At 44.5% G+C, this 13680-nt stretch overlaps 1 protein-coding gene across 3 annotated transcripts in view; it reads left to right on the top strand.

Moving 5' to 3' along the window:
* The window catches only part of NHEJ1 (non-homologous end joining factor 1), an 82098-nt gene that overhangs the window by 3274 nt on the left and 65144 nt on the right, over positions 1–13680 (top strand). For all 3 annotated transcript variants that reach the window (XM_032594519.1, XM_030325396.1, XM_030325397.1), the window contains exons 2-5: positions 203–379; positions 792–1004; positions 7665–7803; positions 8379–8437. In XM_032594519.1, coding sequence (XP_032450410.1) covers positions 203–379; positions 792–1004; positions 7665–7803; positions 8379–8437 — 588 coding nt within the window. The remainder of the gene's footprint in view (positions 1–202; positions 380–791; positions 1005–7664; positions 7804–8378; positions 8438–13680) is intronic.

Genomic DNA, 13680 nt, shown 5'->3' with positions numbered 1-13680 from the left:
AGCTGGTTACATGTGGGGCAGGGGATGGGAGGGGGGGGGGTTGTGTGTGTGCGGGGGTGGGGGAGGAGATTAGTCGTACCTTCTGTCTAATGAGGGAGGAGTCTTTCACAGGCTTATTTGATATAGAGCTGTTTGAGTGGTGCCCCCACCCCCAGGCCTGCAGTACCCCGGGGCACTTTCCTAAATTAAGACTTTCCTGCAGATGGAGGAACTGGAGCAAGGTCTGTTGATGCAGCCATGGGCGTGGCTGCCACTCGCCGAGAACTCCCTCTTGGTCAAGGCTTATATCACCAAGCAGGGCTATGCCTTGCTGGTTTCAGATCTGCAACAGGTGTGGCATGAACAGGTGGACGCTAGTGTGGTCAGCCAGAGAGCCAAGGTAAGTGTGACAAGTCCGGCGGTGGGGCGGTCGTGGGTATGATTTCTGTCTCAGTGGAGGTCAGGGTACATTCACACCAACCAGCGTACTGGCCTGTAGGTTGCCAAGGGAGGTCGGATCAGGTTGAGACAGTTCCAATGAGTGTCCTGCACTTCTACCCAAAGCCCTGGGATCTTTCCATTTGGTTGTACGTGTGTTAGTTTCTGCACGGCATGCAGTACATGCACGATTGTGAAGGAGGCCAGTTGCTCTCTCTTTTTGTTTTCTTCTTTCCTGTTCCTGTGTCTTTTTTCCCTCCCTTCTTCTCATGCCCACTGTCTTCATGTTAACGAGCTTTCCTTTGCTGTTACGGAGTGGGGAGTCAGTTTCCTTTTAGTAGTCTCACTCTGTACGACCCCTGCTGTCTTTTTAGGAGCTGAACAAGCGCCTGACTGCCCCCCCTGCAGCTTTTCTCTGTCATTTGGATGATCTGCTTCGCCCATTGTTGAAGGACACTGCTTGCCCTGGCAAAGCTACCTTTTCCTGTGATCGTGTGGACGAGGCAATGATACTACGGGTGCAGAGTGAGCTCTCTGGTCTCCCCTTTTATTGGAATTTCCACTGCATCCTAGCTAACCCTTCCCTGGTGAGTGCAATTCAGATATGGGGTGGGGAAGGGGAATGCCAGCTGCTTTGAAATGAATCTTTAGGTGCTTTTATTTTTTTTGTGGACTCCATTTGAAATTCTTCTCCAGTTGGAAAACTTTCCTTGACTAGACAGAAGGCAAAATGGATTCTTGACTGGTGTATCCTTTACTTGCAGAGTTTGGGTTTACCTGCTTTATTGTGTGTCTTTATTCATTGCTTTATTCATTCAACATTTATTAGGTGTTTACTATGGGCTAATTGTTGGGTGTTTAGATCTAACACAATATAGCCTATTCCTGGAGTTCATAATCTAGTGAGAAGACAGATGGAAAACGGGATAAAGTATGGCAAATTCTCTGATTGAGGTAAGCTCAGGATGATCAAAGGTCCGAAAAACCTTTTTTGGAGAGATGGTTTCTGAGCTGATTTTGAAGGTGAGCAGGAAGCAATTGGGAGAAGATCAGGAGGTCATTCTAGGCCAGAGTGTATTTTGAGAAACAGGGAGATATAGAAGTGTGGGCAAGTGGGGGAACTTCATGACTGCCGGGAGTTGTGGGAAATGAGGTGGGCAGTGACCAGATTTTGAAGGATTCTAATGAGTTTGGATTTTATCCTAAATGCAACAGGGATACACTGAAAAACTTTAAGCAGGGGTTTAACGTGATCCAATTTGTAATTTATCAAGATCAGCCTGGCAACAGGGCAGAGTATGTACAGTGTCATGTACCTTTCTGAACCCTTCTTGTCACTTAATCCTCACCGCTGCCCTGCAAGGTAAGTATTCTTATCCCTGTTTTCAGAGTAGGAAGCTGAGATCGAAGGCAGTCCAGAGTCTTCCAGCTTATAAATGAATGAGCTGGAATTTTACTCCCAGGTAGGTCTGATTCAAGAGCCTATTTTCAGCCGCTAGGAAGATAATGTTCTTTGCTCACTTGTAGCTTTCTAGGCCCCAAGAGCTTTTATTAGGAATTAGCTTGAGAGTAAACACTAAACTTGTTTGCAGGAATTACTGCCACTGGTCCCTTCTACCCTTTTATATAAACGGCTTGTTTCAGTCAGTAGCATTAGAGGCTTGCGTCTTCTAAAGGAGGTCTCAGGGTGTAGGTTTATCAGCAGAAGGACCTGAAGACAAGTGGACATCATTTCCTATAGCCCGTTTTTAGTTTTCCGGAGATGATGTGATGCTTTGGCATAAACAGAGTGGATGTGACAAAGTGCTTTTTGAGAAGCTGTTCTCTCATGTGTTTAAAAAAAATTTTTTTTTAAATGTTTATTTATTTTTGAGAGAGAGATAGAGAGAGAGAGAGAGAGAGGGAGAATGTGATCAGGGGAGGGGAGAGAGATGGAGACACAGAATCCGAAGCAGGCTCCAGGCTCTGAGCTGACAGCACAGAGCCCAAGACAGAGCTCCAACTCACAAACCGCAAGTAGATCATGACATGAGCCGAAGCCAGATGCTTAACTGTGTGAGCCACCCAGGTGCCCCATTGATCTAGAATCCAGTAAAGCTGGGCTTGGGTGCTGCGGAGAACTACTTCTCATTCACCTCAGACTTCCTTAAACATTTTTTTATGTTTATTTATTTTTGAGAGAGAGAGACAGAGTGCGAGTCGGGGGAGGGGCAGAGAGAGGGGGAGACACAGAATCTGAAGCAGGTTCCAGGCTCTGAGCTGTCAGCCCAGAGCCCGACGGGCTCGAACTCATGAACTGTGAGATCATGACCTGATCTGAAGTCACTCGCTTAACCGACTGAGCCACTCAGGCGCCTCTCATCTCAGACTTTCTAAGGTCCATCAGCAGTGCTTAGCAGATAGCAGTCATTGATATCTGTTGTTTTTAATTGAAATTTTTGATGAAAATTTCCATCCTTCTTTAGACGTTGCTCTTTTGTTCAAAACCCTGTTAACTTTTTCTAAGTAACACCAGGGGGCACTGTTCCCTTGATAATGCCTGTTCCGGGACCAAAACATTAAAGCTGCCTTTGGGAAGCGCCAGTTCTAGCTAGTCTCATTTTGCGTCACACAGCCCTAGAAATTCAGAATAGTGAGATTTCGGAGGCAGGTCTCCTAGGAGGCTGGTGGGCTCAAATGTTTTTGTTTTTTGTTTTTTCTCCCTGAAAGAATAAAGAGCACTTATATAATGATATTAGAATGGAAAATACCATGTAAAGGGAAAACTAGCTGTTGTAGGCAAATTTCTCTAATTGGGCAGCTGCAATAAGGAAAGAAGCATTAGTGTTTGGAGTGCAATCAGTCCTGACTGGCCACAGGGAGACGTGAGTATGGATCAGTTGGTGAACAATAGTGCTTTAAGGTAAAATAATATATTTATTATTAAAAAAAGAAGAGGCATGCCATCCCAGGGAAACCCCTGAACCTGAGGAGGCTTTACAGGGAAAAAGTTAGAGCCAGTGGACACTGTCAAGGGTGTAGGCGGATACTATTTCAGGCTCGTGTGTGTGTCTGTGAGGTCACACAGTCATAATTTTTGTTTGTTACTCATTGTTGTGATAGTTTTTATTTCATTTTTTTTCAATGAGTAATTCATGCAAAAGACAAACATTTCAAATAGCATTTAAAGGTCTAGTGTGAAAAAATAGGTCTTTCTACTCCTTTTTCTAGTCGCTCCTTTTCCTTCTTTAAAGCAACTACGGATGCCATCTTGTGAATTCTTAAAGCTATACGTAGGTTTGCATATATGTAAGTATGTACATACTCAGTCAAATACGTATCTGGGTGTGTGTGTGTGCATTTTCACAAATGGCAGCGTGCTACCCACATAATCCATCACTTAATTCTAGAACTTAGAAATCATTCATAGCAATATATTGAGAAGATCTGCCTTAATATTCTTTAATGGTAACAGAGTTTTATTTAATGAATATATCAACGTGTATTTAATTGATATGCTACTAGTAGACTCTTAAGTTGTTTCCATTCTTTTGTTGTTATGCCTGGTGACTGTCCTTGTATTTACTTTTCCTATGTGTAAACGTGTGAGTAAACTAGCAGTGGAATAGCTAAATCGAGGAATATTTGTAATTTTACTCTTGCTCACATAATGCCAAATTGTCTTCCAGAGAGATTACGCAGCTTGACTCTTACTAGTCATGCAGGAGAACAGGAGGGTACAACACAGGATGTTCACACTAATGACTTACTAGTTCTCAAGGCTCTGCGGGATATCATGGAATATGTAGAGCTTTGGGTCACCGCTTCCTAGCCCATTTCTGCTTCCAGCCAACTCCCTTTATCCCTTCTTCCTTCGTTCTTCCTAGTATCTAATGTAACTTTTTAATTTTAATTTTTATTTATTTTGAGAGAGAGACAGAGAGAGCAAGCAGGGGAAGGGCAAAGAGAGAGGGGGGAGAGGGAGAGAGAATATCTCAAGCAGACTCTGCCCTGACAGAGCCTGCACTCCAACTCATGAACCCTGAGATCACGACCTGAGCTGAAATCAGGAGTCAGACACTTAATTGACTGGGCCACCCAGTTGCCCCAATAATTGAATTTTTACAAGACTTGGTTTCTTCATCTCTAAAGGGGAGATGCCAGTCACAGCCTTACTATGGAATCGTGAAGAGTAAATCGAGAACATATGTAGTATTACTGAACTTTTAGCATTATAGTGGACCTGTGAGAGCAAATACTCTGACTCCGTAATTTTCCCTTGAAAAAGATAAGGACCTTGAAGGTGCTTGGGATTAAGCCATTTTCACATCTAGGTGCTCTCAGAACCAGAGCTGGAATCTAGATGTCATTCCCAGTCTGTTGCGCTCTTCACTATATCCAAACCTGATAGAATTCATCTCGGGATTGATAACTGCCATTCTGCTCTCCTGCCTCTGACTTGTAAATATTTCAATGGCAAATATGAAGACATCGGGGGAAGTTATAAGTAGCTTTTCCTCTGGAAAAGATCGGCAGCTCCTGCCTCTATATCCACCACACTTCCTGGCCTCCTTAACTGTTGTGAGCTCTTTGAGGGTAGAAGCCTCAAAGGGTCAGAATATGTATGAGGCACACAGTAGTTATTTGTTGAATTGACTTATTGAACTCCTTCTCTTCATATATTGTTGTCTGTAAATGAAGGGGTGGGGTGTTCCTGACCTGAAGTACTTCAAGATTTTTCCTTGTAGTATCTGTGGATTTGCTCTGAAGTCTGTTACTTCAGCCACAGGCCTTGTCATACTTATCTATATTAGTGTTCATCTAACTTTGAAATGAGTTATACCCTGATAATCCAGAGTGGTGTAACCCAATCTTATGAAATTGTTGGAGAAATTGAAATATTTACTGATAAAAAGCTTAAATTTTTTATTTTTATTTTTTTTTGCTATGTAGACATTAGAGTCTGATAGATCATTTCAGATGCTTGGTATGGTATTACCATATTTAATTAGAACATGGCATTGGTTAAAAACAGTTTCTCATTGTGTTTCATGTTGTTATATTTACTACCACTCAAAGAAATTGCTATTAAGGTGGATTCCCAGAGAGAGGCTGGTTACTATGTTAGGAGTTTCTGTTATTTATTTATTTTTTAATTAATTAATTAATTAAAAATTTTTTATTTAATTTTTTTAATGTTTATTTATTTTTGAGAGAGAGAAACAGAGACAGAACATGAGTAGAGGAGGGGCAGAGAGAGAGGGAGACACAGAATCTGAAGCAGGTTCCAGGCTCTGAGCTGTCAGCACAGAGCCCGACACGGGACTCAAACCCGGGAACCATGAGATCATGACCTGAGCCGAAGTCAGATACTTAACTGACTGAGCCACCCAGGCACCCCAGGAGTTTCTGTTATTTGAAGGCTGTTACCAGATGGACGGTGACACTGTTTGGTTACCAATTGTAATTACTTTCACTTCAACCCCTGCAAACATTGACTTACTTTCATACAAGTATTCACCTATTTTTCCTCCTAATCTACCTTGAACAGGACCAAACCTAAGAAAATAATTCTTAGGAAAGAGGGTTGGGTCTAGAGCAGATTAATTTTCCCGAGGCAGAACTTCTGCCACATTTTGAACAGTACTTCCTGGAGGCTTAAGTTTATCCGAAGGACCTGACCTGAGAAACAGGACCAGGTTGGGATGTACTGTGTGATGGAAAGAAGTGACTGGTATTTACAGCTAGACTTGATTTCTGGCCTTCCACTCTGTGTCAGTACCCTGCACTTCTTGGGTCCTAGTGCTGGTACAAAAGCAGCTGCCACTAATCCTTGTCACCTATGCCTCCCCCCCCCCCCCCACCATCTCTTCTCCTAATTTGTCCTTAGAGAAAGGTGGGGGTTGGTGTACTACGGCCAGTGGGCCACCTCTGGCTTGCTGCCTATTTTTCAGGAGTTACATTGGAACCCCAGCACCCTGATGTATTACACGTTGTCTGTGGGTGCTTTTCTGCTACAATAGCAGAATTGACTATTGTGACAGGGACTGTATGAGCCACAGAGCTGAAAATACTGACTACCTGGCTCATACAGAAAATGTTGCTGACCTCTGATCTAGGGCATTTCTTCTTAGTGCCTCCTTTAGCTCATCTGCTTGGGGGTAGGGAGAGGAACTCTGATAGCATGCACTAGCCACAGAGAGATGATTGATTTTAGCTTTTTTCCTTTGGCTATGGCTTTCTCCTTTCTAAAGCTACTGAATACCTTGCGTAGGTGAATTAAATGATTTTCCTATATAGCTGTGTATTATCATGTGAGAATACCATCTTAGCTGCTGGGTGGTGTGGCTATGCTCACGTCCTTCTTATCTCTTGTTAAGAGCAAGGTGTGCTAGTCGGTTTATTCCTTCCCAGGCTGGCCTCTTGGTGACTGGCTGGCTTCTGTTACCATGACCTGAGACTTTGGTGCATTTGTGGGAGCAGATTGAAACTCTGGGCTCATTCTGGGCTATTGGCAGCCCTGAAATGGCTCGTAATCAGTGTCTGGGTTTAATTTGAGACTGACCCAAGGCTCTCTACTCTCTGTTGGTTTTTGTCTTCTGTTATACGCCAGCTAGCTCACTCTGTTTAAGCCACACCTACTTTCCTGAAGGTTACTTGGGTTTCCACTTTTGTCCCTCAGTCTCTGAGGAGAATTGAGGCAACACCTTCCTCTTATCAACTCTGTCACATCCTTCTCTTTATTTTCTTCTTTTTCAAACAAATTTTAAGTTTATTTCTTTATTTTGAGAGAGAGAAAGAGAGAGAGACAAAAAGAGAGAGAGCATGAGTGGGGGAGGGACAGATAGGGAGAGAAAGAGAATCCTAAGCAGGCTCAGTGCTGTAAGCATGGAGCCCAATGTGGGGCTTGAACTCACAAACCGTGAGGTCATGAACTAAGCTGAAATCAAGAGACGATGCTTAACTGACTGAGCCACCCAGGCACCCCACGTCCTTCTCTTTAAATTGCCACTCCAGGTTATCTGTCCCTGTGTTCTCCTCTATTCTTCCCATCCTTTTATCTGTGCTGCGAAGAAAACCCTTGAACTTCTTTCACATACCTATTTAATTATTTTATTACTGTATTTGTGTAGATGGATTGCTTGCCTATGAAACTGTAAGTCCCTGTGAAAACATTTATTTTTCAATATTTTTTTCTAATTCCTAATATAGTATTAGGGAGTACTCTGTAAGTGTCTGTTGGCTGATGGATGTCTCTTCTATGAAAGGTCTCCCAGCATTTGATTCGTCCTCTCATGGGCATGAGCCTGGCCTTGCAGTGCCAAGGGAGGGAGCTAGCAACCTTGCTTCGAATGAAAGATCTAGAGATCCAGGACTACCAGGAGAGTGGGGCTGTGCTGAGCCGAGGTGAGAGGATATTCTTTGGGGGTGTTGCGAGGGGAATGGTTCAGATGGTCAAAGGGCCTCAGAAAAGGGGACAGTCGTTTGCATTAGAGATGGGTTTCCCTGGGGAGATGCTGACCAGATGCTGGGTGACACTTCTCTCTGCCTTGAGGACTTGGCTGGTGTCCAGTAGCCATAGAAGCTGTAACTGAGTCCAGCCATGGCCTAGGTTATGGCAAGGGGGGACTTTGGAAAAGGGCCAACAGCTCTATACAAAATTATACGAGGGCGACACAGACTTGGGACCTTAGGAAGTGCTAGAGTTTCAGCTTCAGAATAAAAACTCAGTTTGACCTTTGTCTTCGTGGCAGGAAAAACTCCTAAGAGCACATGCTGCCACCGAACATGTCCTGTGTGGCTAATCACCCTTTCCTCCTCCTGTTTGCTCACACACTCTCATCCCTTCTCCTGCTGGACTCTGGGTGTTGCATGTTTATGCTCGTTCCCAAGAAATCTTGGGCTCTGTTTCTTTTCCTTCTCACAGTCAAGAAGCTCATCCTAAGACTAATATTTCTTTTCTGTATCCCTTCTTATTACAGATCGGCTGAAGACAGAGCCATTTGAAGAAAATTCCTTCTTGGAACAATTTATGGTAGAGGTAGTGTATGCAACAATAAGAACTTTCTTTTTCCTTGCGCAACTTTGCTTTATTTTCTCACGCGTTTTGGGTGTTAGCTCGCTTGCGTGGTTGGGAAGTCCTTTCTCTGAAAAAGGTGCCTAGAGAAAATCTGATAAAACTTGAGATGCACATTGGGGAAGATAGGGTGAAATAGGGGGCAAGAATATAAAAGGCGAAAGTGGGCTGGTTAACATTTGTAAAACATCTCTGTTAACGTAGGGATTTCATTTGGAATTCTCTAACCTTGGAAAGTTTGGTTGACCAGTTGATAAATTTTTGCTTGTTGAGATCAGATCGCAGGTCTGGATTATAGGGTGGGGGGCTAGTTATTATTACTTGTCCAGGCCCCTTCAACATCCCGCAGCAGAGGAAGGTGAAAAGCACAGGGCTACCATTTGGGAACTGTCTTGTGGGCACAGTAGGCTGTGGAAAATCACAGTGTTTATACAAGGGGACTGGCAAAGGAATGAATGGGGAGTAGATAATTGTGGCCTGTCAGAAGCTCCTGCCTAGGTTTCCCTTCTAAGGATTGAGCTTGGCCAAAAGAAACATCTATTAAATGCCAAACAGGGGGAGTATTAATAATAGTGACCTTTGATAATAACAGTCAATATTGATCTTCTCCTTCTCTAACTCTTTTGGGACTGGTTAGTTGTACAGTGAGTACCTTAGTATTATTGCCCTGTTTTCTAATTATATGTGTTACCCAAGTTGGTACTTTACTATGTAAGCAAATAATGCTATTATAATATTGCGTTCTGTATAGATTATTCATATTTTTGTCTTGTCATCTAGGCTAATTTGTAAACTCTTTGTGGACAGGGACGGTGACTCATATTTCTTTTGAACATGAAATTAATGTTTTTCACAGGGCTAGGCCTAAAGCAGGTGTTCTTGACTTGGAACCTTCTGTTCTGCCTCTGTGCATTGGCCAAGCCAAGACACCATGATGCTTGGGGTCTTAACACTAAGAGCAAAAAATGCGAGTTGAGTGCTCAGTCCACCTACTGAAGCAATTTAACTCTGGAGAAGAAGGAAAGCATGTTCTGTTGAGTCCTGAAGCAGAGGAGATTTCAAGTCTTTATGGGGAAAGAGAGACCATTACACTTGCCACAGAGAGATTTCCTAGGCCATTTTTCTGCCAGATAGCTTCCTCTGTCCATAAGTGTAGGTATTAAGGAGGTTAACACAGGCCGGGGGTGACATGCTAATTCCCTGCTTCAGCCCCTTAGTTAAACAATACAAAGCTTCGTCTTAGCCCAGCAGAGAGGTCCCTTCCTGATCTAGTGCCCACATACTTATCCATCTTGATTTCTTAACATTTTTCTTTATGAACTTTATACTTCAGTGACAGACAATGACTTTGAATTGCCAAAGTGCCTTTCTTCAGCCTTTATGTCTTGGCATACATTGTTCCCTTAATCTATAATACCCAACGCCCTGGCCTTATCTACCTTGTAAACTTCTATTAATCTTTGAAGTGTCAGCTTTGGCTTCTTTGGGAGACCTTTCCAGACTCTCCTTGTAAAGATAGTCCTTCCCGCCACCATAGTACCTTGGTTCCTACCTCTGTTTTACCACTTACAGCTTTGTGATATTACCGTTTATATGTCTGCAAGACTATGCCTTTCTCCTCCATTGATCTGTGGACAGTTTGAGGACAAGGACTGTGTTGAATGCTTTTCTGTATCCCCAGCACTGAACAGAGTGCCTGGGAGTCGTAGGTTCTCACTAAGTTTGTGGATGAAGATGTTGGTAAATCCGTGCTAGGGGAATTTCATGAAAAGTGTGGCGGTGTGGCCTGTGCATACAGTGCTGCTTGTGAGACCTATATTTGGGGTATTCAGTTATACTCTTGGTTTATTTTGCAGCTTCGGATAAATCAGTACTCAGAGCCTCCATTTACTCATTTGTAAAATTGGAAGCTCCTCTCTTCCATGCTTTGGGGTGGGGGCAATCCTGCAGAATCGAATGAGAAAGCATGGAGAGTCCTGGTGCCAACCCAGGAAGAATATTGGTGTTTTGGAACCAATTACTTCAGGAATACTGGTCTTCTAAGTACTGGGTGGATCACACCCAAACCACATAGACTTACGGAATTTTATATATCTGCAAAGGAGCTGAGAGACAAGTGGCTGTAGCTTTCCATTTCATAGATAAGAAATTGGGCCCCAGAGAGGTTAAATGACTTGCCTAAGGTCATGTAGCTGTAGCTGTATGTTTAGGACTGCCTACATTTCTTATCTGGATCATCCCTATTTTGTTTTGCCACGCTAACTGGCTGTATACACCAATTAGAGGAGAGTTAAGGGCTAGGACAATGTGGAATTCTTGTGACCTCTGGGATCACTGCAGTGTCCTCTGGGATCACTGAATGTCCTGCATAGCCGCTAGAACCCGTTTCCTAACGGGACTGCAGAATTTCTTAGGGCCACTGTACCTTTTCAGTTACTCTTCTTGCCTGGGGTCCTACAAACAGGACACAGAAGGGTCATGGGGTCACCCAAGACAGCTGAAAGGATGTGCCATCAAAATAAGCAACATAGGAAGATAAACAAACCGGGGACAGAGAGCTCGGGATGAAGGTAGAGGGGGGCCACGGCTGATGTCAGAGGGCCATGCGGTCAGTGCCTAGGGTCTGTTTTTCCTAGTTCTAGGCTAGGGGCCATAGAGATAGAGCACAGAGGGCAGTAGGGCAGGGAAGTTTCTAGGAGACTAAGGCCAGGAAAAATATTTAAGGGTTGAACAGGGGTTACATCTTCATATTTAGTTCTTTTGTTTTTCCTCTCCCGCCAAGAGCCTTCGATTTCGCATTTCCAGGGAGCCCCAGGGGGCCAATCGATGGTGGCCTGATCGGAGGGGGAGTACTGGCAGTGTTCCTCAAGTTGGCTGGATGGAGTGGCTGCTGGTATGATCTTCATAGAGGGAAGATCCCCATAAAGAGCATTTCTTAGGACTGGGGGCTGGGAGGCACCATCAGGAATGGAAGATGAGTCCAGGAATTGGGGACTGTTACCACATGGCAGTAGGAACTGTGTTAAAGAAGTTTAGGAGGATGGGGCTGGCATGGCCCTCTCTCACTCTAGTCCACTGGAGGGAGTTCCTTCCCCTGGCCCTGTCCATGCCTCCCTCTCTCCATCTGGTTGCCATCAGGCTGTGCGGCTGCTGGCGGGCTCTTTATTTATTTATCCCAGTGTAATGGGGTGAGGAGGGAGCTGGCCTGAGGCTGGCATTCCGAGGCCGTGCCACTGAGCCACAGGCGGTTTGCATGGGTGTGTGAGTCACTGGGGCTGCATGCTGCTCAAACCAGACGCGGCCAGGCTCAGGGACAGCAGGCAGCCCAAAATAGAGCCCCGCCCTCTGCAGCTGGCAACCCCTGGCGGGGAATCAGCCCTTAACACCAAAACCTGAGCAGTTGCGTGAAGTTGGCTTCCTTAGGGAGGGGGCCTTAACGGATTCTCTCCTTCCCTGTCTTCAGAGGAGAGTATTCAGCATAGCCAGTCATTCCCGTTGCTGCAGGCTGCATGCCTTGTAAGATTTAAATTAATCTGTTCGGTATAGTGCCTTCACCGATGTCTATTATATGGTTATAGTTATGTACCTATAGGTAGCATTGATTTGACTCAGCGTCCTAAATGTAGCCTTGTGTCCTGTCTAGTTTTAAGTTACTGTGTTCATTCTCTGTCTGGTTGCAGCCCGATGCTAGAGCAGATGCTTCAAGTTGTGAAGATACTCACTGCTGCTCTTAGAAAGCTAGAGGTTATATCAGTGATCCCTGGGGAAGATGATCTTTTAACCTGGAATCTGCTGTCCTGTTGAGTTCATTCACAGATAGCCTCTGCTTGGTTTCCTTGGCCAGTGTTCCATTCTTTACCTGCCCCTTAAATGTTAGCGTTACTCAAGATCCTGTCCTTATCCACTCACCCTTCCCTCTCTGGGGCATCTCATCCAGACCCCAGTTTCAACTGTCGCAAGTACACCAGTGAGTGCCAATCTTATGTCTCTACTATGCTGCAGCCCATATTTTTTTCTGCACATTTGACATGTCCACCTGGATGCCCCACATGCAATGCCCTAAACTTGTCCAAAAGAAACCATCTACTCCCCTAAACCCATTTCTCTTCCTATATTCCTTATCTTGGGGAATCGTACCAGTATCCGTTCAGCTTTCTAAGCTAGAAACTTGAGAGTTACCCATTTTTCTCTTTGTCCTTACTTTCAAAGCCTAACTTGTCAACTCTCTTTTGAATCTGCTCTACTCTATTCCGGCGTTCATTGCCTTAGATTAGCACCCCCACCCCCGTCCCCCTTTTATTGGTTTGACCTTCCAGTAGCGTCCTAGCTTGTCACTCAGTCAGTCCTTATTCCCCTCCGGTTGAATTTGCGTTCTGTCAGAGTGATCTCTTTGAAACGGAAACAGAAAACCAGATTGCTTAGAGTCATTTAGGGGTTCCCGGTTGCCTACAGGATAAAGTTCAAACTCCTTGCATGGCACACAAGGTCATTCACACAAGGTCATGGCATATGATTTGGTCCTCTTGACCTCTGCAGTCTGATCCTCTGTCACTCTCCCACACTGAAGTCTTTATTTTATTTTTTTTATTTAGAAAATTTTAAAAATATTTATTTAGTTTTGGAAGAGTGCAAGCAGGGGAGGGGCAGAGAAAGGGGGACAGGATCCAAAGCGGGCTCTGCACTGACAAGCTGACAGCAGCCAGCCCAATGTGGGGCTTGAACTTACGAACAGTGAGGTCATGACCTGAGCCGAAGCCGAAGTCAGACACTCAACGGACGAAGCCACTCAGGGGCCCCTACCACACTGAAGTCTTAATGCCCATACATCTCTTGACCAACTTGCCTGGTATTCTTTTCTGTCTCATCCTCGTGGCAGATTCCTATTTAGCTTTCCTGACTCTGCACAGACATCATCTCTTTTGTGTTTTCCATGACAGTTTTTCCTTTCCGCAGTCTGCTCTCCTTTCAGGCACAGGGACACTATCCTGCTATTCCCACAGCCTCTTGTACATATCTCTGCCATGGCATTTGGCATAAGGGAGGATATGGAAATGAAAAAGAAGGATGGGGGGGCAGGGAAAATTGAGTTCGCTGATCTTTTCTCATTTAGGCTTTTCCTTTATAATGCTTGTTAATTCTGCGGCACCTGGGTGGCTCAGTTGGTTACGTGTCCAACTTTGGCTCAGGTCATAATCTCATGGTTCATG

This window comes from Lynx canadensis, chromosome C1, assembly GCF_007474595.2.
Source record: "Lynx canadensis isolate LIC74 chromosome C1, mLynCan4.pri.v2, whole genome shotgun sequence".
In the NCBI taxonomy this organism is placed as follows: domain Eukaryota; kingdom Metazoa; phylum Chordata; class Mammalia; order Carnivora; family Felidae; genus Lynx; species Lynx canadensis.
Note: the sequence above shows the minus strand (reverse complement) of the source record. Positions and strands in the feature narration are given on the sequence as shown.